A 24,773-nucleotide genomic window follows, 5' to 3' on the forward strand; every position below is an offset into this window, starting at 1 on the left:
TGTAATTTAAAAAGAAAACACACACACACTTCCAATTTATTAAATTTGTGAAGTGTCTAGTTTTCTGCTGGAGTCCTTTATAAATTAAAGAAATCAAATTACACTATAATTTAAATGAGTTGTTCTGATACTAAAAACGCTTTTAGTCTAGACGGTTCACACCTTGTCCTACGAACACTGGTCGTGCTTCACATAAATAATAAAATTATTCCAAGTTAAACGTAGACACTTAAAAATCCTAATCAATTGGTAAATCGACATGAAGATTACTGACAGGTGCTGCACATGTTTCTCTCGTTGTCGCTTAAGTATGACGTAATCCAGACATATAAAATAGCCCGTCTCCCTTATGACGTTCTCTTTGAGTCGTTGCTATCGTTTGGCGAGGTGAGGAAACGTCCGTTGACATTGCGCTAACGTCTAATACAATCCAAAGCAATCCAAGGCTTTTACGCACCATCCATCCATATCTCTAACCTTCTTTTTTTATTTGCAGAAATATCTTCTCATCATGAGAGCGAAGGTAAGTGAAACTTTTGTCTATATGTTAAATTGAGTTTGTCGTTGTCTGCTAGTCTTGGTAGCACTATGTTGGCAAATGAAACGGTATGGTGTTCACAATTTAAAGTTATACCTGTGCGTGTGTCCTGATGTAATTAGCTTTATTTGTGTATAGTAACTTAAAGATTTGTTCCATCCGTTTAGTTACGGTTGACGGGCCTTTATCTGGCTGCTAAAACACTGACGCTGGGCATGTTGTGGATAAGTTAATAATGCTGCTGGCACGTGTGGTGTTTGTGGTTGCTTATTTTATGCTTGAGTTGACAACGGTATTTTAAGAAATATTTAAATCGTGGTTGTCGTTTAGTGTTTTGTTTGCAACCATCCAGCCTGAACGGCCATGCTGCATTGCTAAAAAGCAGTCGTTGGCGTCATCAGAAATGCGCATGTTTAATGGTAAAAATAATTCAGCAAGACTGGTCTAATTGCAATATTTAATGGTTGTGTTTTCTTTCAGTGGCGAAAGAAGCGTATGCGCAGGTAAGTTTGCAGTAGCTGCACGTCATTTATTTGGCAGAATGAAGAATTTGGTGCTGATTGTTTTTTTTTTTTTTTTTAAGGCTGAAGCGTAAAAGGCGAAAGATGAGGCAGAGGTCAAAGTAAACTGGACCCCCTTCGCTGAAGCTGAGAGTGCTCGTCTACTTTAAATCCCCTCAGCAAGAGTCTGCTGGAAGGCTAACTGAAGATCTGCTCGTCCACCACCGATGAGCCCAGCCATCTTCTGAATAAGTTCCATCACTTGGTTCTGCAGCGCCATTCTGGTCTTGATGACCCTGTTAACTGTGTTTTGGACATTCCTCAGACTTGATCAGCTCAGTGTTTTTGTTAATGTCTAAAATAAATTTTGGGTTTTAAGTAATCCTGTTTGGTCTTTGTCAACTGTTTTAAGGTTGGCTGTAGTTCCTCTTTTGGCGGTTCAAATAGCTTGTTTTAATAATTGGTCACTATGGATTTATATTAAAATCCACTTTTTATATAAATTAAATATACCTTGTTGAAATTGCAGCAGTCAGTAACGATAGATCTAATCCATCAGTGAAACTCTTATAACAGGGCGCTTACTAAGAAGTGAGTAGACTTTGGCTGGTCAGGTGACCCTAATATGGAAGACCATGTAGCCTAAAGGCACTTATAGGTAACTATTAACTGGAGTCTTAACATGAGAGTTGCTTTTATACAAGCCATTTTAAAATGCTAATTTCTCAAGGCGTAATTGAGAGAACCAAGTGCACCTTTAACATTAGTGAAGGCATTAGGTGTCATGTACAAGATGTAGTTTTACAGCATTAACATTGTTAATTGTAAAAATTCACGTGCTTCTGTTGGTACACAATGCATAATTTATGCACAAGTTTGTTGACTTAACGATTAAGTACTGTGCTACATTAATGAAGTGACAAATTTGCAGACGTTAATGGCTGTGGCCTGCATTAATCATGACTTCATGAAAGGTGCCATTTAGGTTTTGCTTTGAAATCTACTGCAACAACGTAAATTAACCTACAGTTGTGCTTTAGCAACGTGAAGGAAGGGCAAAAACTATTTTCTCAAATTGATGCCATGTTGCAGAAGTTACAGAAATTTAGGATTAAGTTTTTCAATGAGTAGCGTCTACAAGGGTTCTTGATGCATTTCAAAGTCAAGAATTTGGGTTAAAATGAGGCAATTATATTTTAGGTAGTGTGACGCTACCACTTGAATCGCTTCGTTGTCTTCAGTTGTCCTGCAGTGTGACAAGTGAAATTTGTGAGCGCAGTACAAAAACCCTGACTAAATGTTAAATCCAGAAAGCATAGCAGATGTTAATCAGGATGCAAAACATCTTAAGATTTACAAACGTTCTAAAACAAGTGTTTCAGACATCTGATTTTTTTTTTCTTAGATGTATTGTAGATGAGCAACAACCTAAAATATGTCTACAAGATGTAAACACGCATCAAAAAGACGTCTGGATGATGAACATGTTCCATTATATTCCATAAACTCTCAATGAGGTCTAAACTGAATGCCTAAATATATAAAAATGAGTTTAAAAAAAAAAGGCTGCCTTAAGTAGTTTAGATGGGATATAGCATGTCACAAGGGTTTTCAAACGTTGGTGTGCGGGACCCCCAACTAAAATATAAAGGTAGCTAAAGATTTATTTTTACCGGACCATTTATTTTGAAAGAGAAAAGTGGTAAGCATGATATAAAGACAAGCGTCTTTCTAAAGCCACTTTGAAAAGCTCTGGCATGCATGATATGTCAACTGCCTGTAAAGGGAATATATGAATGAGTGTAATGTTTGGTTGTGTTTAAAGTAATTCAAATTATTGTGCTCTGTAAATTTCATCGTCCCTTCCATTGCGAACGCATCTAGCTTTATACAAACTCTTACTGCCCTCTTCTGGACTAGATGACATCAATACTCATTACATCCCCTTTCCTTTACATGTTAAGAAATAAGGAAAATGACAGATCTTTTAACACACATCACCACACATACATAATTCCATAACATACCAATGAGTAGACAAGAATTCAATATAATCACAAAAAGTAGAAAACACGTTCCAATATTATTTGCATCAAGTAGAAAACACAATTTATATACTAATAGTCCACTCAATTCTCACCACATTCAACCATGACAGATTATAGTTTTTTTTTTTTTTTTTTTTTTTTTTATTGTCTCTCTATCTACGAGTCCATTCTAATGGGGTTTTCGAGCCCTAGTAGACCTGTGTAACACTGGAACGTCAGTGATTGTTTTAGAAGGTTCAGGAGATGGCATTTCATGAGGTTCAGAGGACTGTTGTTCAAACGACTGTGTTTTAGGAAATTGCATTTCAGGGGTTGGTACTTCATACGGGTGCAATTTAGAATCTAATGATTCTGTGAAAGTCTCTTGAGTCTTAAGCAAACTGTCGATTTCTCCTTTGAATATGTCCATCTTCAGTCTGAACAATATATGACCTGGGATTTACCTCTTTTAAAACTGCAGCTTTTTCTTCCATGAAGTCGGCTCATAAATTCTCACCACATCTCGTTCTGCAAGAGGTTTCGGATTCTGAGCTGCCTTATCATGGTACACTTTTTGCTTCCATTTCAAAAGCTGCATGTGTTTCCATGCCTGGCTTTCATTTTTTCTTTTAGATGCTACTTTTGGCAGAATGTCACACAGCTTTCGATTCATAAGGAGTTTGGCAGGAGATAATCCACAACCCAGAGGAGAAGAACGATAACTTAAGGCCAGATACGGATTCGAGTTACACTCAGATGCCTTTTTCAAGAGTCTTTTTACAATTTGAACACCCTTCTCTGCCTTCCCATTAGCCTTCGGGTAAAGAGGACTTGCAGTAGTGTGTTTAAAACTATAATGTTCTGCAAAAAGATTAATTTCTTGACTACTATACTGTGGGCAAGGGCTTAGATTCCCCCCCCCCATCTTCAAGCCAAATCTATGCCATTGAATGTGGGCCATTATCACTTTGTACAATCTGTGGTATTCTGTGCCTTGCAAACATGCTTTTCATGTGATAAATCACATCAGTTGCCATGGTATGATGAAGGTGTGCAATTTCAGGATAATTTGAGTAGCAATCGATTACTAGCAAAAAGTCCTTACCGTTCACAAGAAAAAGATCAGTTCCAACCTTTTGCCATGGCTCCACAGGTACATCAGATTTTAAAGTTAATGTTCTATCAAGATTTAAATCAACAAAACCAACCTCTCTACCCTAAACCTTAAACCTAACCGATTGTGTCAGAAAAAGCAAATGTGAAATGAAAAACACAATTTCTGAAGCAACCATGTCATTTTGTGGTGTTTGTGCTTCTATGACACTTTTGTATTGCATATGCAACACTTTATCAGCTGAGCTTCCGTGCAATTTGATCACATTTAAACATGCTTGTAAATGTAGTTAGTTCATTAAAAATGAGTCATGCGCTATATTAAGAGTGTTTATATGTCATAAGATAGCATTGTGTGAGGAACAAGGGAGAAAAGTGTTCATGAGCTGATAATCTGCTGTCTTACTCGTGATCTGAGTGAAAGGGGATAAAAGTCATTGTTGTTTTGGGGCCTCTAGTGTTAATTTCACCACGAAATTGCTGCATTACGTACAACAGGCCACAGAAAAATTATTTTGCAAAAATGTAGTTGTTGTAACATGAATTTATGACCAGGTTGCGAATGACACTGGGGGAGAAATATGACAGTCGTCGGAGACAGTAAAAAGGCAACTTAACAAACTAATTGAATTTACTAACATCCTCTCTCACACAATCTCCTCTCTTGATTTCATTCTATCTTGGAAAAAAGTTACTTTTTACTTTTTTAATTCTTAAGTTCAATTTAATGTGAATATTTTTTACTTTCACTCAGGTATGTTTTTGGCTTGATACTTGGACTTTTAATTTTCACTCAGTATCCATACTTTCACTTAAGTATAATTTCGGAGTACTTTTTACACCCCTGTGAATCCTAAATATGTTGAGAAATAGAGTATAAGCTTGTCAAATATGCGTATAGGCCTTGTTCACAGTAGCACCATCTTTGCAAACCATCTTAACAAATTATTATTATTATTATTTGTTTTTTGGTTCCTGGGTAGTAAGTGTTATTTCCTAATTGCTTATGCCTCAAAAGTAGAAAATGGCTACTCTTCCCCACAAACTTTGCTTTTGTGACCAGGACAGTGATATTTTGAAATGTGCCTATTTTCCAGAACATTCCAGATAGATTCAGTGCTGAGTAAACTTGGAGTAACTTCTATAACTTTCCAGTAATATAAATAGTAGTATAAATACAGGGGCCTTAAGCTCACCAGTTCAGTTTAGTTCCAGCCGCCTAAGTGCATACATATCAAGACATTGCTGGATGCCTTGAAGTATGATGAGTACGTCTGGGAGGTCATAGGAGACTTCAAAATGGTGGCATTCCTTTTGGGTCTCCAAGGCGGTTTTACCAAGTTTCCCTGCTATCTTTGCCTTTGGGACAGCAGGGACACAAAGGCGCACTACCACAGGCAGGATTGGCCACAGCGTACCGAGTTCTCTGTGGGGAGGAACAACGTCAATTGGGAGCCACTGTTGGACCCCTGGTAGGTGCTGATGCCACCACTGCACATCAAATTGGGCCTTATGAAACAATTTGTCAGAGCTCTAGATAAGGATTCGGCAGCCTTCAAGTACCTTCAAGACTTCTTCCCTAAGCTGTCTGAGGCAAAGGTCAAAGCAGGTGTCTTCGTCGGACCACAGATAAAGAAGATCCTGGAGTGCAATGAATTCCCCAAGAAGCTCACTAGTAAGGAGAAAGCTGCTTGGAACAGCTTTGTCGCAGTGGTTCGGGGCTTCCTGGGCAATCACAAGTCCGAAAACTATGTGGAGCTGATTGAGACTCTGGTGAAGAACTACGGCACAGTGGGCTGTAGGATATCCCTCAAAGTTCATATCCTTGATGCTTATCTTGATAAATTCAAGGAGAACATGGGAGCGTACTCGGAGGTGCAAGGCGAGCGCTTCCATCAGGATATACTGGACTTTGAACACCGCTACCAAGGACAGTATAACGAGAACATGATGGGAGACTACATTTGGGGGCTGATTCGTGAAAGTGATTTACAGTATAATCGAAAATCTCGAAAACTACTCACTTCTAAATCTTTTGTAGTCATTTTTGTATTACTTCAGCATAAATACATGTTCATTTGGATTCATATGTTGCTTTTTTCTGACTTTATGTGAACGAAAAGACACAAATTCACCCGTTTTCTTATTGGAAATAGGTAAATTTAAAAATATCACTGTCTTGGTGACAAAAGCAAAGTTTGTGGGGAATAATAGCCATTTTCTATACATTTGAGACATAAGCAATTAGGAAATAACACTTACTACCCAGGAACAAAAATTGTGTTACATAGTGTAATGAGGCTGTGAGGGATAGACTTACAGTCTCTTCAATGGGCTGTACTGCATGTTTTCAAAACTTTGAAAACATTTATTTTCAAGGACACAAAAAACTCTAGACAACATCAGTTATAGAAAATCAGATGTGATCTAGGAGCTTTGTACAGCTTTATACCGTACGTGCTATTGAAGAGACTGTCCCTCACAGCGTCGTTTTCATTCCCATTAATCAAATATAGCGCTACTGTGAATAAGGTCTATTAGAATCATATAAATTGTTGGAATTGTTGCGTGGCAACACAACCTTGACTGCGTTGGTTGCTAGGTGATGATGATGAGTTTGTCTTCAGTTCTGAGCACATCTGATTGGCCAAAATGTTCGTTTGTACAGCATTACTACCTTAAACAGAGTTTCCATACACAGTTGTTGTTTTTTAAAAGCTTTAATTGTTTTTTAAAAAGGCGGTAGTACATGATATTTTATTTTTGCTGTAAACTAATAGATAAATATTATTCATGCACAATACAAATTTTTATACCATTAGACTTTTTTTACATTTGCTTTTCATTTTACTGAGCGCCTTCTCTTTCTTGCACTGCGCAAAAAGAAAAAAACGGATGATCGCATCAGTAACGGTCTTCTGCAATCGGTGGTTGATGGTCCCACAGACCAACACCACTCCCGGTTTTTACCATGGGCTGTAACCTAAAAAATACACGCCCCTACACGACCTTCTGTTAACCAAACTAGAAATGCTCAACTTTCCACTGCAAGAGAGAGGACGAGGTGTGCACCGACGCTTTTCAGTAAACGAATTATGAGACATTGTCTATTCCATCTGAATGGTAAATGTGTAGCACTCATCCCTTTACTAGCAGTATCGAGTTGGTTTGTGGTGCATAGCGCGGAACTTCTCAGAAAAAAAAGGATTTGATGCAGAAACCTCCGATGCCATCTGAGGATGCAGCACGGGCGAGTGCGGGTGCCGCTCCGGAGGCTGCGGACTCGGCCCTGCGTGAAGACGCGCAGCCTCACGATTCTCCTGGAAAACACGCCGTGTCCGTTCTGTGGTCATTTGGAAAGTGCCTAGGTGCCTTACTGCCTGTCTACCTGGCCGGTTATTTTGGATTCAGCATCAGCTTAGTTTTGCTCGGTCTCATTGTGTATACGGGATGGAAACACGGCCGCGATGGAAAGCAAGCGCGACTGCAAAGCGCGATGTATTTTTCGGAGAATGAGCAGGATGTCACGACTACACGGGTGTTTAGAAGTAAACGGGACTTACCGGCATGGGTAAGAGTCTTTTTCAATAGCTATCTTTACTGGGCATCGTTCTGGTTGTTAACAGTTGAAAGACATTGCACATGCAGACAGAAAGATCAATGCAGGATTTCTTATCATTTTCTTTTCTCATTCAAGCTCTTGAAATCTTTTTATTTATTTGTTTTTATACACAGGCGGCCAAAAGTTGGGAATAATTTACAGATTTTGCTTTTATGGAAAGAAATTGGTACTTTTATTCACCAAAGTGGCATTCAACTGATCACAATGTATAGTCAGGACATTAATAACGTGAAAATTTACTATTACAATGAAAAAAAAATTTTTTTCCAGAACTTCTTAAACTACTTCAAAGAGTTCTAATAAAAAAATCCTCCACGTGCAGCAATGACAGCTTTGCAGATCCTTGGCATTCTAGCTGTCAGTTTGTCCAGATACTCAGATGACATTTCACCCCACACTTCCTGCAGCACTTGCCATAGATGTGGCTGTCTTGTCGGGCACTTCTCACGCACCTTACAGTCTAGCTGATCCCACAAAAGCTCAATGGGGTTAAGATCCATAACACTCTTTTCCAATTATCTGTTGTCCAATGTCTGTGTTTCTTTGCCCACTCTAACCTTTTCTTTTTGTCTTTCTGTTTCAAAAGTGGCTTTTTCTTTACAATTCTTCCCATAAGGCCTGCACCCCTGAGTCTTCTCTTTACTGTTGTACATGAAACTGGTGTTGAGCGGGTAGAATTCAATGAAGCTGTCAGCTGAGGACATGTGAGGTGTCTATTTCCTAAACTAGAGACTCTGAAGTACTTATCCTCTTGTTTAGTTGTACATCTGGCCTTCTACATCTCTTTCTGTCCTTGTTAGAGCCAGCTGTTTTTTGTCTTTGAAGACTGTAGTGTACACCGTTGTATGAAACCTTTAATTTCTTGGCAATTTCAAGCATTGTATAGCCTTTATTCCTCAAAACAATGATTGACTGACGAGTTTCTAGAGAAAGCTGTTTCTTTTTTGTCATTTTTGACCTAATATTGACCTTAAGACATGCCAGTCTATTGCATACTGTGGCAACTCAAAAACAAACACAAAGACAATGTTAAGCTTAATTTAATGAACCAAATAGCTTTCAACTGTGTTTGATTTAATGGCAAGTGATTTTCTAATACCAAATTAGCAATTTAGCATGATTACTCAAGGATAAGGTGTTGGAGTGATGGCTGCTGGAAATGGGGCCTGTCTAGATTTGATCAAAAATGACTTTTTTCCAAATAGAGATGGTGCTGTTTTTTACATCAGTAATGCCCGGACTATACTTTGTGATCAGTTCAATACCACTTTGGTGAATTAAAGTACCAATTTCCTTCAGAAACAGCAAAATATGTACATTATTCCAAACTTTTGGTGCCAGTGTGTGTGTATATATATATATATATATATATATATATATATAAATATAAAATAAGCGTAATAGTGTCAATATCTGCTTATGTGAGAGGACAGATGGCAGGGTGTTCTCGCGTCATCATAATTACAAAAATTCAATGTTATAGCTCATTAATATCCCAATAGAATTTCAGCTTGTATATTCCTTCTGTTGTTATGGAGCTTATATTATCCTGCTATTATCATCAGTAGGCTACTGGATACAAAATATTTGTTCATTTGTTAACAGGGAACTCACTGTTTTTGGACTGCATAATGCATGTGAAATGATGCTCAATGCTGTTCTGCATTATCATGAGTTTTAGAGGAGTGTGAGACAGCTAATTTTCAGTTAACTCTGCCAATTACCATCTATTTGTATTCTAATCAGGGGCTAAAAATGGTTCGAGGAACGAAAACTGAAAATGAACAAAATATTTATCAGAACGTAACCAAAAACCGGAACAAAGTGATTTTCAATTGTTCCGGAGTTAAAACGTTAAATGCTGGTAACTGGTTATAACTGGTTAATTTTGTTCTGATAATTCTTTGATGAAACTAAAGGCCAAATTGGCTAAGATTAAAGGCTAATTGATTGTTGTGGATGTTGCGTTCTGTGAATGAAGACCTTTTTAACAACTATGTATAATTACTACAGATACATGCATGGCTAATTCAGACACAAGGAAAACTAAATGATTAGATGTAAAAAGTCTATTTCTCAGTTGTTTCCAAGTCTTCGCTGAATTATTGTTAGATATGATGCATTAATACAGATTTGATGCTGCCGGGTTTTGACTCAGAAGCAGATCTGTAAATAAAATTATACTTAACTCTTAATTAACTGCTTGTTATGATTTCTATGCTGATAAATCCACCACAAAGGAAAACAATAATTTGCATATTTTCACTTATTTTTGTGAGGCAAGTGGCTTATTTTGAGCTTGTTTTTCCAAACCATGTTGCTTGTTTAACTTGCAAGATCTGGCAACACTGCAATTGGTATTTCACCCACCCATTAGCACAGAGAACGGTCGTTTTAAAAAGAACGTTATTAACCGTTCTTTTATTTTGTACCAGTAACCTTTTGGAAAGGAGGCTGCGGAACTTCTGAACTGGAACAAAAAAATAAATTTTTTGCTCTGAATGAACCGAAATGAAAAACATTTCGTTTTTAGTCTCTGATTCTAATCATATATAATAATGCATTAATCATAAGCATCCTGCACACTCTCTGACAGAGTTCATTTTTAACTTCTCCCTTCTTTCTTCCCCCATCCCTCATTAACAGCATTACATTCCACAGCCTGTCCAGCCCTGGCTATTTTTGGACATTAAAGTATCCAGTCTCATGGGACTGAGTCACAGGCAACGAAATGCCAAAATGAACCATTTAAAGCAAGCATTTAGTTGGAAGAGAATGGAAAACATTAAAAAGTTGTAAGATTGTTTGTAAAAGTATGACCAGTGCTCAAGGATGAAGTTAGTCAACTTTCATCTCAGTAGCTTGTACATAGAGGCCTTGTATTACTGATTACTGTTTTTTGTATGAATGTATTCACATCCTGTTACAAATTAGGAATGTAAACATGGTATTTGGTTAAATGGCTATGACTTATGATCTGATGGTCTGTACTTATACACCTAATTTAGTAATGCTTAACACTGGAGTGATGTTTTTTTGAGAGGAAATTTATTCTGTTTTAATAATACAAATAATAAAATTATTAATAATAAAAATATTTATTTTTCAGTTTAATCGCAAATTTTATTTGAACGATCCCAATATTAATTCTCAAAATCCCTAGACTGATCTTTTACTTTTACTTTAAAGTTTACTTTAATTTTGGTTGTGTTAATTGTTATATCTGTAAAATTAAATACCAATTAAACTGCATAGTTTTAGTATTGTTGTTCATTTTTAAAATGTATATTTTCATAATGTACCAAATTAGAAGGCTAGCTGAGAGACAGCTTCTTTCATATGTAAGCAAAATTGACATTATAACGAAAATATACCCAAAATGAATCAAAATCGAATCAAAACATAACGGAATCAGAATTGAATCTAATCAAATCGAGAAATCTGTATCGATACACAGTCCTAACGAATAATGTGATTTCATAATACATGTGGTATTATATATGACTGTGTACTCTATAGAATATAGCAAGTGCTTTTTTTATTTATTTAGTTTACTGTTAAACATTCAGGTCGAAATTGGAACAGACCTTTCATCAAGTTTCCTGTAGCTCACCATTTTTGTTTTTACAAATATTTGTAAATGAATTCTAAGAAAAATTGGCAAAGCTCATAGTGACCTTCACATTATTTGCCTGGTGTACATAATAATAGCTCTACCTGCATCCAGCATGTAACACTAATGTGCGATGTGTGTTGATGTCGGAAGTCAAAGTGTACTGTTTTTTTTTTTTCACAGGTGAGCTTCCCTGATGTGGAAAAGGTTGAGTGGATGAACAAGGTATTAGTCTGTTTGTTTAAATTCACAAATGCTCATGTGACTGGAGCCACTTGTTTTCATTGTTTCTGGTCTGTGTCCCCGAGGCCACAACATGTATGTTTTCAATTCCAGTCCCTGAAGATAAACAGTCGAACAGTTTGGCAGCATTCCAGTCTTCACATAATATTTAATAAGTTACACTTATTAAAGTGTGATTGTGTAGTGTGACTCGGTCTACATGAATAATTGTAGGCTAACATCTTTTGGGGAAAAAAGTAACATATTTACACAGGGGTTAAATTGGGGCGGAACCAGGGACTTAAAACGGTTCAGGGAACGAAAACGAAAACCAAAAACGGACAAATTTATTTGCAGAACATAACCAAAAACCAGAACAAAGTGATTTCAATTGAGTTAAAACATTATTTTTAAATGCTGGAAACTGGTTATAACCAGTTCATTTTGTTCCTATAATTTTTTCATGAAACTAAAGGCCAAAAGGTTTATCACAGTACATTTTTGGAATTACACCACTTCATGTTGCCCGAAAAAATGAAATGTGCTTTGATCCTGAAGGACACATTTCTTTGCCTAGTTGCCCGTTGTGGATGTTGCATTCTGTGAATGAAGACCTTTTTAACAACTATGTATAATTACTACATATACATGCATGGCTAATCCAGATACAAGGAAAACATTATTAGAGGTAAAAAGTAAATTTCTCAGTTGTTTCCAAGTCTTCACTGAATTATTGTTAGATATGATGCATTAATACAGATTTGATGCTGCTGGGTTTTGACTCAGAAGCAGATCTTTAATCAAAATTTTACTTAACTGTTAATTAACTGTATGCTTGTTATGATTTCTATTGTGATAAATCAGAATTTATTTATTTTTTATTTTTTTGAGGCAAGTGGCTTACTTTTAAGCTTGTTTTTCCAGACCAGATTGCTTGCTTCTCTTGTGAGATCTGGCAACGCTGCAATTGGTGTTTTACCCACCCCTTTACGCAGAGCACTGTCATTTTAAAAAGAATGTTATTAACCATTCTTTTATTTTGTTCTAACCAGTAACCATTGGAAAGGAGGCTGTGGAACTTTTGAACCAGAACAAAAAAAAAAAACAAATACAGATTTTGCTCAGAATGAACCGAAATTAAAAACATTTAGTTCCCTGGGTGGAACGGTTTGGAACGGCATTGTGGTGGAGATGTTAGAGTTCCCCCAACTATAAAATCCCAATTTAACCCCTGTATATACACTGTCTGTAAGACAAAATACATACTTATTAGACGGAGGAATGCAATAGACTCTGCAGAAACCACAGACTGTGAGACTTTCATCAGGAGAAATTCAGCTTGCGAAAGCCTTCAGGCTCCAGATTCCTTGCCACATGATTTTTTACCCAGTCACTGCCTTCACTGATAACAGCTCATTACAAATGGCATCATTCCTTCTCCTTTTAGAGCACAAAAATTTAATGCTGACTTTTAGATTTCATTAGTCTGCTCACATGTTAGAGTCTCTCAGAGTACCGGAATGACATTTTATAGATTATTCTTGAGAAAATTCTTGCACACCAGGCTTGACTTTAAAGTGTCTGGTGAAAAAGGAAGTGCTCTGTAGGGTTTTGCTCCTGTTGAGTGTTTTTGGTTTCTGTTTGAGGTTTGACTAACATATTAGACTCCACAATAAGTGTGTATCATTTCAAGTCTGTGTAGAGCCTTAGGTGGTCACAGCAGGGGTTGTTGGGTTGTCTTTTGTTTATCTCAAGGAAATTATTTGCCACTACATTTTTATATTACTTTGTTAGGAGCAGGAATGTATTGAGTCTCAACCAGATGTATTCTGGCTCACAGATATTGCAGCAGGCCTGGCCGTTCATTGGACAGTATTTGGAGAAGCTTCTAGTGGAGACCATTGCTCCTTCGATCCGAACCGCCAGCGCTCATTTACAAACACTAAGCTTCACCAAAGTTGACTTGGGAGACAGGGTACATAAATCTGTTCCTGATAAAAGACTGTCATTTACATATGTTTCTCATATTTAAATTAGATCCTAAATGTCTGCTCGCCAGAGATATTATCTGTGAATGACAATGCAGACTACTTACTAAGCTGTTTGTTTGCTCCTGTGCTAAGAAATTTTAGCAAACTTTAAAACTTTATTTTATATTTTAACAGGCTATGAAGGTAGTTGGGGTAAAGGCCTACACTGAGCATGATAAGCGTCAAGTGATTCTGGATCTTTATATCAGGTAGCACCACTGGCGTACAGCCATATTTCAAACTTTTTAGTTCCATCTTAAGCTATTCAAATTTGAAATTCAAAATATGTAAGACTAATATGTCCAGTTCTTTGAAAATGTGTGAGTTTATCTTTTGGGTTTTATTGTATGCAGCTATGCTGGAGATATGGAGATAAACGTTGAAGTGAAGAAGTACTTCTGTAAAGCAGGAGTGAAGGGTATTCAGGTATGGAAGTACACAATGAGACACATAAAAATATCATGATAACCCATAAAAGAGTCACTGAAACCACCCTGTTTTGCCCTCTTTAGCTCCATGGGAAGTTGAGGGTGATCTTGGAACCCCTAATTGGAGATGTTCCTCTTGTTGGAGCCATCACCATGTTCTTCATTCGCAGACCTGTTAGTCCACCATTTTTCTATCTTAACTACCATAGGTGACCCTATGTTTTCCCCCCTCTTATTGTCTTTTTTGCTCTTCAATCTCATTTCTATACCTGCTTAGAAGCTGGACATCAACTGGACTGGCCTGACCAATTTATTAGACATACCTGGTTTAAAGTGAGTGGCTTTGTTTGATTGTTCTCTTATAGTTCTCTTTAATTGGATGCACAGCTCTTTCCTCATACACAGTACTTCATTCATTGATAATCAGTGGAGCAGTGGCCTGATTATTCAAAGTCTGCTGAGCTTCCCTCTGTTTAAACAAACTAGGGAAACCTGCAGACATTAATCACTGTTTGCCTGTCCCATTAGATACATAATTATCACATCTTAACCCATTGTTCAAATCCCAAAGCTATTAAAGGAATAGTTCACCCAAAAATGATAATTCGCTCATCATTTACTCACCTTTATGTCATCTTAAACTCAAATGACTTCCTGTCTTCCGCAGAACACAAACGAAGATATGGAGATATGATGTCTGTTTGTTCATATAATGCAAGTGAATGGTGACCAACTTTTCAAGTTCCAAAAAGGACATAAAGGAAACATAAAGGTAATCCATATGACTCCAGTGGTTTAATCCATATCTTCTGAAGCAATCCAGTTAATTGTGGGTAAGAACAGACCAAAATATAACTCCCTTTTCATTATAAATCTTGACATCAGCAGTCTCCTTGGAGTTAATGGTTTGAAGCTCGATTACACTTCCTAGAGCCATCTAGCATCAAGCACTAGGAAGTGTAATTGAGCTTGAAATCATAATCGTGCCTGGAGACTGCATTTGACTGCAATTGCAAGATCTACATTGAAAAAGAGTTACATTTTGGTCTGTTCTTACCCCAAACCGATTGGATTGCTTCAGAAGACATGGATTAAACCACTGGAGTCTTATGGTTTACCTTTATGTGCTTTTTAGAGCTGGAAAATTTGGTCACCATTCACCTGCATTGTATGAACAAACAGACATCATATCTCCATTGAAATATCTTTGTTTGTGTCCTGCGGAAGAAAGAATGTCATACAAGTTTAAGACGACATAAGGGTGAGCAATGATGAGAGAATGAAAATTTTTGGGTGAACTATTCCTTTAAATAAGAGTTCTCATGGTGTCAAATAGTTTAGATATATTTTTTGTGCTTGTGTGTTGTCCCATTTTCTCTGTACGAACCACAACCCCTTGCATTCATTTTCAGTGCCATATCGGACACTATGATAATGGATGCAATCGCCTCTTTCCTGGTTCTCCCCAATCGTCTCACTGTACCTTTGGTGGCCAACCTGCACGTAGCACAGCTCCGTTCCCCTCTTCCACGGGTAACTGTGTTTTAATGGATTATTTAACTATGTACTTATACACCAAAGCATCTCTCTCAAGTATTTGAGATCCATTTAATATACTTTAATACTCCATAGTTTCTTCATGCATTCTTGTCCATTGTAGCTGCTTCATATTGTTGAAGTGCAAGGGTGTGTCCTCATTGTAACTTCTTTAATTTTACAAATGCTGATTAAATGCACCTCCTGATCTCTGCCCATAGGGCTTCATTTGTTGTTTTCTGTTTCCATAGGGTATAGTGCGTATCCACTTGCTGGAGGCAGAAAACTTAGCTGCCAAAGATAACTATGTGAAAGGCATTATGTCTGGGAAATCGGACCCGTATGCTGTGCTGCGGGTGGGCACACAGATTTTCACCTCCCACCATGTGGACAACAACCTCAATCCTCAGTGGAGGGAGATGTACGAGGTCAGAGTGAGACAGATTTGTGTGTGTCGCAAACATGTGATTAGTGTGCTGTGTGTTTGCGCTAGTAGTTGAAAAAAATGTGTGTCATTTCTGAGGAAAGGGAAGCTGTGGCTTTTAGAGCTACTCACCATGTTGGTGTTTACTCTGTTCCAACCCTTGTAATTACTGATAACCAGCAAGAAAAAAAAATAAGTGTAAATGCAGGATGTGACTATCATGTGCTGAGATCAGATGAGCTATGAGCAGAAGCACAAACACAGAGCAACATCTATTAAGTGCAAGATTATGTGTTCTAACTGAGAAAATAATTGTGCAACTTTATTTCTGTATGTCAGCATGTAAATGTCTCAATGCCACTTATCGTGTGTGTGTGTGTGTGTGTGTGTGTGTGTGTGTGTGTGTGTGTGTATGTGCGTGCGCGCATGGGTTTGTTAGGTTATTGTTCATGAAGTGCCTGGTCAGGAGCTCGAGCTGGAGGTGTTTGATAAAGACCCTGACCAGGATGACTTTCTTGGAAGGTATTATTCTCTGAAGGAGAAACTTTATATTGATATTTAGTGTGAACTATGTTACATTCATTTGATGTTTACATTTGCATGTAAAACTATTGGAATTTCAAACCAACAACCTGATGAAGAGTGCTAATAATAACTACTGGTTGACTGATATGGATTTTTCAGTGGCCGATGCAAAACCGATTACTTGGTGGCTGATGGCCATAATGCCAATACGTATGTGATATAGGCTAATCCGATTTATGCATTTGATTATTTTAAAGGGGAGTATGTATGTGAGTTGGCAGCACTATGTGGAGTATAACTACCATTTGTTTAGATGCAAGAATATACTGTATAAAGTACAATAAAGCACAGTAGAGAGCATTAGAACAAGACCGAGGAACATCACAAAAGTATATAATACTTAAAATATAAATGGTAGATTAACATGTTGCAATAGTGAAAACATTACAAGCAAGACTGGGTTTAAGACTTGAGTTGAACACATTAATCCTCTTGTAGTCAGCGCACAGCTCCTCATTAACTGGGAACACTTTGCCCTGGTAATCACCTCGCTCAGATACTGTTGTACATTAAAATAGAATATGACACACAAAGTGAAGTCCTGTGTCAAGCTAAAGAACTTTGTCAAGTGCCTCTAAGTTAGTTTATTTATCAGAACTATAGGCAAGGTTTTATTACGCTACTATTCGGAACCGGATGTGATGACACACAGACTGTAATAAAGGTCTTTTTTGTGAGAAGGAAGAGACCACAGAGTAATGTTTTCTGATTGGTGATAAAACACACACACGCATTAAGGGGAATTATGTAAATTACATATTTAAATTTAAAGCATGGAATTGCATGTAGTTTTTTGGAATTGGGGCACATTGTAATTCAACCTCTGGTTTGTTTCAGAGTTCTGCTGGTGTTTACATTGCCAAAATGACCATCTGAACGCTCATTATCCTGCTTATTGCAATACCACTTGCCAAATAAAGAAATAAATGAACATGAAACATTGATTTGAGTTGAAATTATTTTATTAGCTTACTTGTGGTGTTCGCATTGTGATACGAGATGTAAAGATGACTCGCTATACCCAAATGACCAGTGAAATATCACTTTATCCCTGTATGTGCGGTCATTATTCAGAAACTTTAGACTGCTACATGGCACATTTTACCAATCAGAATCGAGTATTCCAGAGAGCTGTATAATAAGCTGTTGGTAGATTTTGACATAAGTGGGGTCTTACACTTGGCTTGACTTTACCTGACTTTACCGTAGTGCTATCAAAAGCAGAATAATGTGTCTCCAATGTGTAGGATCCATTTTTATTGACAAGTAGTGGCCAAATATTCTTTTTTCGAAGACTTTTTTATCTCTTTCCTTTAATATCTCTTTTTCTCAATATTTTTCAGGTTGAAGCTGGATTTAGGTATTGTACAGAAAGCCGTAATTTTGGATGAGGTACTACCTCTTATGTTCTTTTATATTCTGATTCCTCTCCAATTAGTTCTAACCTGCCTAGTGATTTGTTCTTTGACGTGTTCATATCAGTAAACTATTCCATTTTTCTATGTTGTTATGACTCTCTCTGAAATTTGTAGAGGCATATGATTTCACCACCCATTTCCTGTTTATTAGTGGTGCAGTATGTTGTGTTATGTTAATATAATGCTTTTCACTATGGTTTTAGTGGTACACTCTGAAGGATGCACCATCAGGTCAGGTTCATCTCAGGCTGGAATGGCTCTCTCTGTTGCCCTCTGCAGAGCGCCTGACTGAGGTAAAGATCTTACTTGCAAGACAATAAAACACTCTGTCAACCAAATTACATACTGAATCCTTTTATTACCGCCTATAGGTGCTGCAGAGGAATGAAAACATTACAATTTCCAGTAAAACAGCAGATCCCCCATCTGCTGCCATTCTGACTGTGTACCTGGACCGGGCCCAAGATCTACCTGTAAGTTTGTGTCTTAAACCACGCTTGATCTTCTATGAAAGTCTATTTTTATATTCAAGGGCATATTACGGTCCAATTTGTCCTCTAGCTTTCAGGGGCCTCCAGCTGAGAAAACAAGCCACCGTGGATATTGATATAGATAAACTAACAGTGCTTGAATGTTGTGACTGTTGCCTTATATGTCTCTTTTATTTCACGTAAATATGAAACAACATAAAAATGAAAAATTAGAAATGTCATCTGTTCCTGACCCCTCCTCAGCACTAACAGTGCCCCTGAAAACTTTATTGCAGCTTTGATGTTGTATACATTTGCAATGGTGTTCTTTTAATTCTGACATTTATTTCTCATATTTACAGTATAATTCTGTGTTATTTGTATATTTCATCTCACAATTGCGACAAGAGACTTTCCCCCAAGAAGTCGGTGTCCCTTTGTTATACAGATTGCATTAAGTTTAAAAGTTAATCAATGGGATGTTTTTGTGCAGTTTAAGAAAGGTAATAAGGACCCCAGCCCCATGGTACAGGTTTCTGTGCAGGATACGACCAAAGAGAGCAGGGTATGATTTCATCAATCTTATTATACAGTTCATTACATGTAAAGATTATAGCTTATTGATATTCCTTGGAGTCCCTCTAATTTATGTTCTCACATGCCTCCCATCTTCTCCTGCATGTGGAATTAATAATGCAGACGGTGTATGGGACTAATAATCCAGTGTGGGAGGATGCCTTTACATTTTTTATTCAGGACCCTCGTAAACAAGATATCGACATCCAGGTATACTCAGGGTGATATATTTTATTGTTAGAGCTGAACCCTGATGTCATATTTCTATAATGCTACTGCAATAAATGACATGGTATCACTGTATATATTATTATTTCAACACCATTTGATTGGTTTTCCTTCAAAATGTTCCATATGTTCCAGGTGAAAGATGATGACAGGGCTTTGACTCTGGGCAGTCTGTCTGTCCCCCTCTCCCATCTTCTCTCCAGCATTGAGCTTAGCATGGATCAGTGGTTTCAGCTGGAAAAGTCTGGACCGGCCAGCCGCATCTACATCACATTTCTGTTGAGGGTGAACTAAGATTGATTGATCTTGTTATAGTTTGCAACATGAAAGCTCATCAACAGTCGAGATCTTTAAGGATACAGAAGCTTTAAAGACACACACATAGCAAAAAATTATTTTCTTAAACAGAATTTTTGTCTGGTTTTCCAGTAAAAATAATTATGCATCCTTCAACATAATTTTGTACAATTTATACTTAAAACGAGAAAAAGTAATTTGCCAAAAGGGTGAGAAAAATAAACTTAAAAATAACCAAGGCTCTGAAAACAAGTCTTATTATCTCACACAATTTTGCTTCTCATGTAAATTTATGTTGCTTTAAAGATGTTTAGATTTTGTTTTTCTGGAATGCATATCAAAAAAATACTGAAAATGATTTGCAATACAGTTTGTTATTGTTTGTGAAGTTTTCTAGTGAATTTAAGGGTTTCTGTTACATTTCAGTTGTTGTGGCTGAATGAGGAAGCAATCCCAACCACACCTGTATCTCCAATACCAGGAGAGGGGAATACTGAATCTGAGGTGTCTCCAGGGGCAACAAAAGTGACCCCCACCTCCAAACGTCCCGAGCACACCAGCCCAGACAGCAGCTTTACCTCTGAGGTGAGCCTGTCAATAGGTGTGGTCTACTCCAATCTCATAAAAAAATATTATTAAAAAAATGGTAATTGATGATGCAACTACCTCTGATGCAACCAAATTTGTTCACATAATAAATTTAGGGTGTTCTGCGGATCCACCTGGTAGAGGCCCAAAGTCTCATTGCTAAGGACAGTCTAATGGGTGGCATGATGAAGGGAAAGAGTGACCCTTATGTGAAGATCCGGGTGGGAGGAATGACCTTCAAGAGTCAGGTCATCAAAGAGAACCTCAACCCTGTCTGGAATGAACTTTATGAGGTAAACATGCTGATTTGTTTTGCTTGAGACATAGAGGGACATGACTCATTTCTCCAAATGGAAGGACTCTTTCTTGTCTAGATTCCTTTTGGTTACTGCACTACTCCACTGCTGCAGGCAAATCAAATCACTTTATTGTCACTCAACCATATACACAAGTGCAACAGTGGGTGAAAGTCTTGGATGCAGTTCCGAGCAACATAGCAGTCATGACAGTGATGAGACATACCAATCTACAATAAACATCAGATTAACAAAACTCAACATAAGTTTATTAACATAAACACAATTTACAAAACTAATATACAAATAATTACAACACAATATACAAATAATAATATACAATGTACAGAATACAATACACACAATATAGAATACACAGTATACAATAAAAATAATATATATAAAATATACAGTAGGTTGTATAGTGTTGCATATTCAAACATTTATCAGATTACTCTCTTGAGTTTCTGCATTGCTGATGAATATTTATACTGTAATGCATGTTGCTTGCTTCCACTGTAGGTGATTTTGACCCAGCTCCCAGGTCAAGAGGTAGAGTTTGAGCTGTATGATAAAGACATTGATCAGGACGACTTCCTCGGCAGGTAAGGCTTGGAATTTTTTTCCCCTACTTTATGGTGTAGATTTATTGTGGCATCTCATATTGTCATGATGTTTTTGCAAGTGCATATAGAGTCTCAACACTTCAGTTCTGTTGATGAATGTCAGTATTGTTCCTGTAGTGATTTGTTTTCTGCATTTGTTATGCGGTTGCAGAGTCAAAGTGAGCCTCAGAGAGCTCATTAGTGCTCAGTTTAATGACCAGGTGAGTCAATGTCATATAAATATGCAAGCTCTTTTTTTTTTAAAATATAACATTCTTAAAGCTAAAGTGGGTATTTTTTTCTGTATTAAAAAACATTCTCCTGTCCCATATGCAGATACGTTTACTAACTTGGGAAGCCATTTGATTTCGCCAAAAAGTGTAAACACTGTGGATCTGTGGCACTGTAGATTTACATTTACATTTATTCATTTGGCAGATGCTTTTATCCAAAGCGACTTACAAAAGAAGAATACATTATAAGCGAATCATCTTAAGGAGACAAAAACATTGATCAAAACATTGCCCTATCAAAATATTTAAATGCATTTGTTTGAGCATTACAACCATAGCAACATTGGGGTGGAACTATCTGTTTGGTTGACCAATGAAAAACAGGAAAATTGTTCAGGAAACAGTGTTTTTAAATGATTCTCTCTTTGGTGATGCTAACGGTGTGAAAATTACACACCTTACCTTAAAACATTTTCTATTTATGCCTTGAATAGCTACTTATACTTTATTTACTCTTGGTTCCTGGTGCAGTGGTATACTCTGAATGATGTGAAGTCTGGACGTCTTCATCTGGTGATGGAATGGCTGCCTAAAGTGTCAGATGCCACCAGACTTGAACAGGTAACAATTTTTATCTGGCATTGTAACTAATCTGAATGAATTTATATTTATAATGTTAATGCCGTTGATTAATTTTGTGTGTTTGCTGCTCGGTATCCAGATTCTGCGTTACAACTCTCAGCAGTCTTACCTGAATAAAACAGTTCCCTCTGTTGCAATGCTGTTTGTGTATATTGAGAGAGCACATGGTCTACCTGTAAGTTTCATTTTATTTTCATTATTTATTTATTTTCTTTTTCTGCTTGATATTAAATAGCTGGTACTGGTAGTAAGGTTGACTTTATGAAAATGTTAGCTGTACATATTATTGAAATTGTAATAATGTCCACAGTTGAAGAAGAGCGGCAAAGAGCCGAAAGCAGGTGTAGAGCTGTCAATCAAAAATGTGTCCTACCGGACAAAAGTAAGACTCTCAAATCTGAAGCCATTTATGCTGACGTTATTAGGATATCAAAGACTCACAGAATACAACTATTCTTTTCCTATAGGTTTGCACACGCTCGACTTCTCCACATTGGGATGAAGCTTTTCATTTCCTGATTCGTGACCCAAGAGAAGACACACTTATTGTCAAAGTGAGAGAATGTATACATTACATGTACATACTAGCAATGCTTGATTTGATGGCAAAACATTTGTCAAAATGAAAATTATTGCAATGATGACATTTATCTTCCTTAATAACACCCCTGAAAAAGTGATTGGCACTACTGATGTACAGCAAAAAAAAAAAAAAAAAAAATATATATATATATATATATATATATATATATATATATATATTATTATTTTATTTTTTTCTTAATTAGTAGTTTTGTTTTGTTTTACTGTAGAATATCTAAACATCACAAGTAAATTTTTTCTTACCCCATTGACAAATATTTGGGGGAAAATAAATATTTTATAAAATACTGTAGATATTAAAATTGAAAATAAAATATATATTTTCTCTGATTTTTAAACTTTTATTATCTCACACATGTTTACTTCTCTTATGAATGTGTCTTGTCTGAGTGATATGTTTCAGTAAAAGACTAAATACTTATTAAGAATTATTATTATTATTTTTTTTTTTTTTTTTGCTGTATGCAAAACTTTTGTTCTCTGCTCTGGTGTGTATTATGTGTTTTTATAATAATTTGGTGTGTGTGTGCGCAGCTCTCTCACAGCTGGGGTCAGGCTCTGGGTGCTCTTGTGTTTCCTGTGAGGGAGCTGCTGGTTGAGAAAGATCTGCTGCTGGACCGCTGGTTCAGTCTGGATGGAGCCATGCCTGAGAGTCAGATCCTGCTGAGAGCTGAAGTTAAGGTTAAAGATCACACTCATATTGAACATGTGTTGAGCAGCAAGACACAAATATCTTAATTAGTCTAATGATATGAAATATACTACAGGGCCACACGTATATGGAGACTCTAATTAAAAGGTTTGTTGAGGCCCCTTAATTCCAGTAAAGACATTTTCTCCAAAATTTGGAATGCCCAATTCCCAATGTGCTCTAAGTCCTCGTGGTGGCGTAGTGACTCACCTCAATCCAGGTGGCAGAGAATGAATCTCAGTTGCCTCTGTGTCTGAGAAGTCAATCCACACATCTTATCACGTGGCTTGTTGAGCATTTTACCACGGAGACATAGCACATGTGGAGGCTTCATGCTATTCTCCGCGGCATTCATGTACAACTCACCACGCGCCCCACCGAGAGCAAACCACATTATAGCGACCACGAGGAGGTTACCCCATGTGACTCTACCTTCCCTAGCAACTGGGCCAATTTGGTTGCTTAGGAGACCTGGCTGGAGTCACTCAGCACGCCCTGGATTCGAACTCGCAACTCCAGGGGTGGTAGTCAGCATCTTTACTCGCTGAGCTACCCAGGTCCTCCCAGAAAAGACATTCTTAACTATGTAATTGTGTGCTCACAACCTTGTGGCAACAGTTTGGGGAGGGCCCTTTTCTTTTCCAGCATAACAATGCCTCTGTGTGTACAAAGTGCGGTCCATGAAGAAATAGTTTAATGAATCTTGTGTGCAAAAACTGTTGACTGTTCTGCATAGAGCCCAGACCTGAACCCTATTTAACGAATTGAAACACTGACTGTGAGCCAGGCCCCATCGCCCAACATCAGTGCTTGACCTCACTGATGCTCTTGTGTCTGAATGGGAACAAATTCCCGCATCCATGTTCCAACTTTTAAAATTTCCAGAAGCGTGGAAGCATTAATAGCAGCAAAGGGAGGACCAATTCCATATTAATAAAAACGGTTTTGAAGGTAGATGCTTAACAAGCACGTATAGGTGTGGTGTTTGAGTGTCCACATATGTTCAGCCATATAGTGTATTTTATTTAACATAACATTCAACACTTATATATATATATATATATATATATATATATATATATATATATATATATATATATATATATATATATATAATCACATACAATGAATTGTACAACCTCAATTCCAAAAAAGTTGGGACAGTATGCAAAATGTCAATAAAAAGTTGCGAGTTCGAATCCAGGGCATGCTGAGTGACTCCAGCCAGGTCTCCTAAGCAACCAAATTGGCCCGGTTGCTAGGGAGGGTAGAGTCACATGGGGTAACCTCCTCGTGGTCGCTATAATGTGGTTTGTTCTCAGTGGGGCGCGTTATGAGTTGAGCATGGATGCCGCGGTGGATGGCGTGGATTTTACATGATGCAAAACGCTCCAAAATAGTTGGGACCGTCGAGTGTTTACCACTGTGTAACATCACCATTTCTTCTAATAACACTTGTAAGCATTTGGGCACTGAAGACACAATTTT

At 37.3% G+C, this 24,773-nt stretch overlaps 1 protein-coding gene across 2 annotated transcripts in view; it reads left to right on the top strand.

The window, feature by feature from the left end:
• Positions 1-286: 286 nt before the first annotated feature.
• The window catches only part of LOC127419136 (extended synaptotagmin-1-like), a 29,030-nt gene continuing 4,543 nt past the window's right edge, over positions 287-24,773 (top strand). The window contains exons 1-28 of one of the 2 annotated variants that reach the window (XM_051660292.1): positions 287-387; positions 497-523; positions 1,019-1,041; positions 1,122-1,696; positions 11,597-11,638; positions 13,476-13,610; positions 13,801-13,874; positions 14,019-14,091; positions 14,178-14,267; positions 14,371-14,426; positions 15,506-15,626; positions 15,881-16,057; positions 16,493-16,575; positions 17,982-18,030; positions 18,260-18,349; positions 18,428-18,529; positions 19,020-19,091; positions 19,226-19,312; positions 19,466-19,615; positions 20,054-20,212; positions 20,332-20,508; positions 21,034-21,116; positions 21,289-21,337; positions 21,881-21,970; positions 22,071-22,166; positions 22,302-22,373; positions 22,459-22,545; positions 23,129-23,275. In XM_051660292.1, coding sequence (XP_051516252.1) covers positions 11,630-11,638; positions 13,476-13,610; positions 13,801-13,874; positions 14,019-14,091; positions 14,178-14,267; positions 14,371-14,426; positions 15,506-15,626; positions 15,881-16,057; positions 16,493-16,575; positions 17,982-18,030; positions 18,260-18,349; positions 18,428-18,529; positions 19,020-19,091; positions 19,226-19,312; positions 19,466-19,615; positions 20,054-20,212; positions 20,332-20,508; positions 21,034-21,116; positions 21,289-21,337; positions 21,881-21,970; positions 22,071-22,166; positions 22,302-22,373; positions 22,459-22,545; positions 23,129-23,275 — 2,328 coding nt within the window. In that variant the 5' untranslated portion in view covers positions 287-387; positions 497-523; positions 1,019-1,041; positions 1,122-1,696; positions 11,597-11,629. Of the gene's footprint in view, positions 388-496; positions 524-1,018; positions 1,042-1,121; positions 1,697-6,843; positions 7,750-11,596; positions 11,639-13,475; positions 13,611-13,800; positions 13,875-14,018; positions 14,092-14,177; positions 14,268-14,370; positions 14,427-15,505; positions 15,627-15,880; positions 16,058-16,492; positions 16,576-17,981; positions 18,031-18,259; positions 18,350-18,427; positions 18,530-19,019; positions 19,092-19,225; positions 19,313-19,465; positions 19,616-20,053; positions 20,213-20,331; positions 20,509-21,033; positions 21,117-21,288; positions 21,338-21,880; positions 21,971-22,070; positions 22,167-22,301; positions 22,374-22,458; positions 22,546-23,128; positions 23,276-24,773 lie in introns of those variants that run through there. The other variant, XM_051660291.1, reaches the window with a different exon arrangement.

The sequence above is a fragment of the Myxocyprinus asiaticus genome, chromosome 28 (genome assembly GCF_019703515.2).
Source record: "Myxocyprinus asiaticus isolate MX2 ecotype Aquarium Trade chromosome 28, UBuf_Myxa_2, whole genome shotgun sequence".
Taxonomy (NCBI): domain Eukaryota; kingdom Metazoa; phylum Chordata; class Actinopteri; order Cypriniformes; family Catostomidae; genus Myxocyprinus; species Myxocyprinus asiaticus.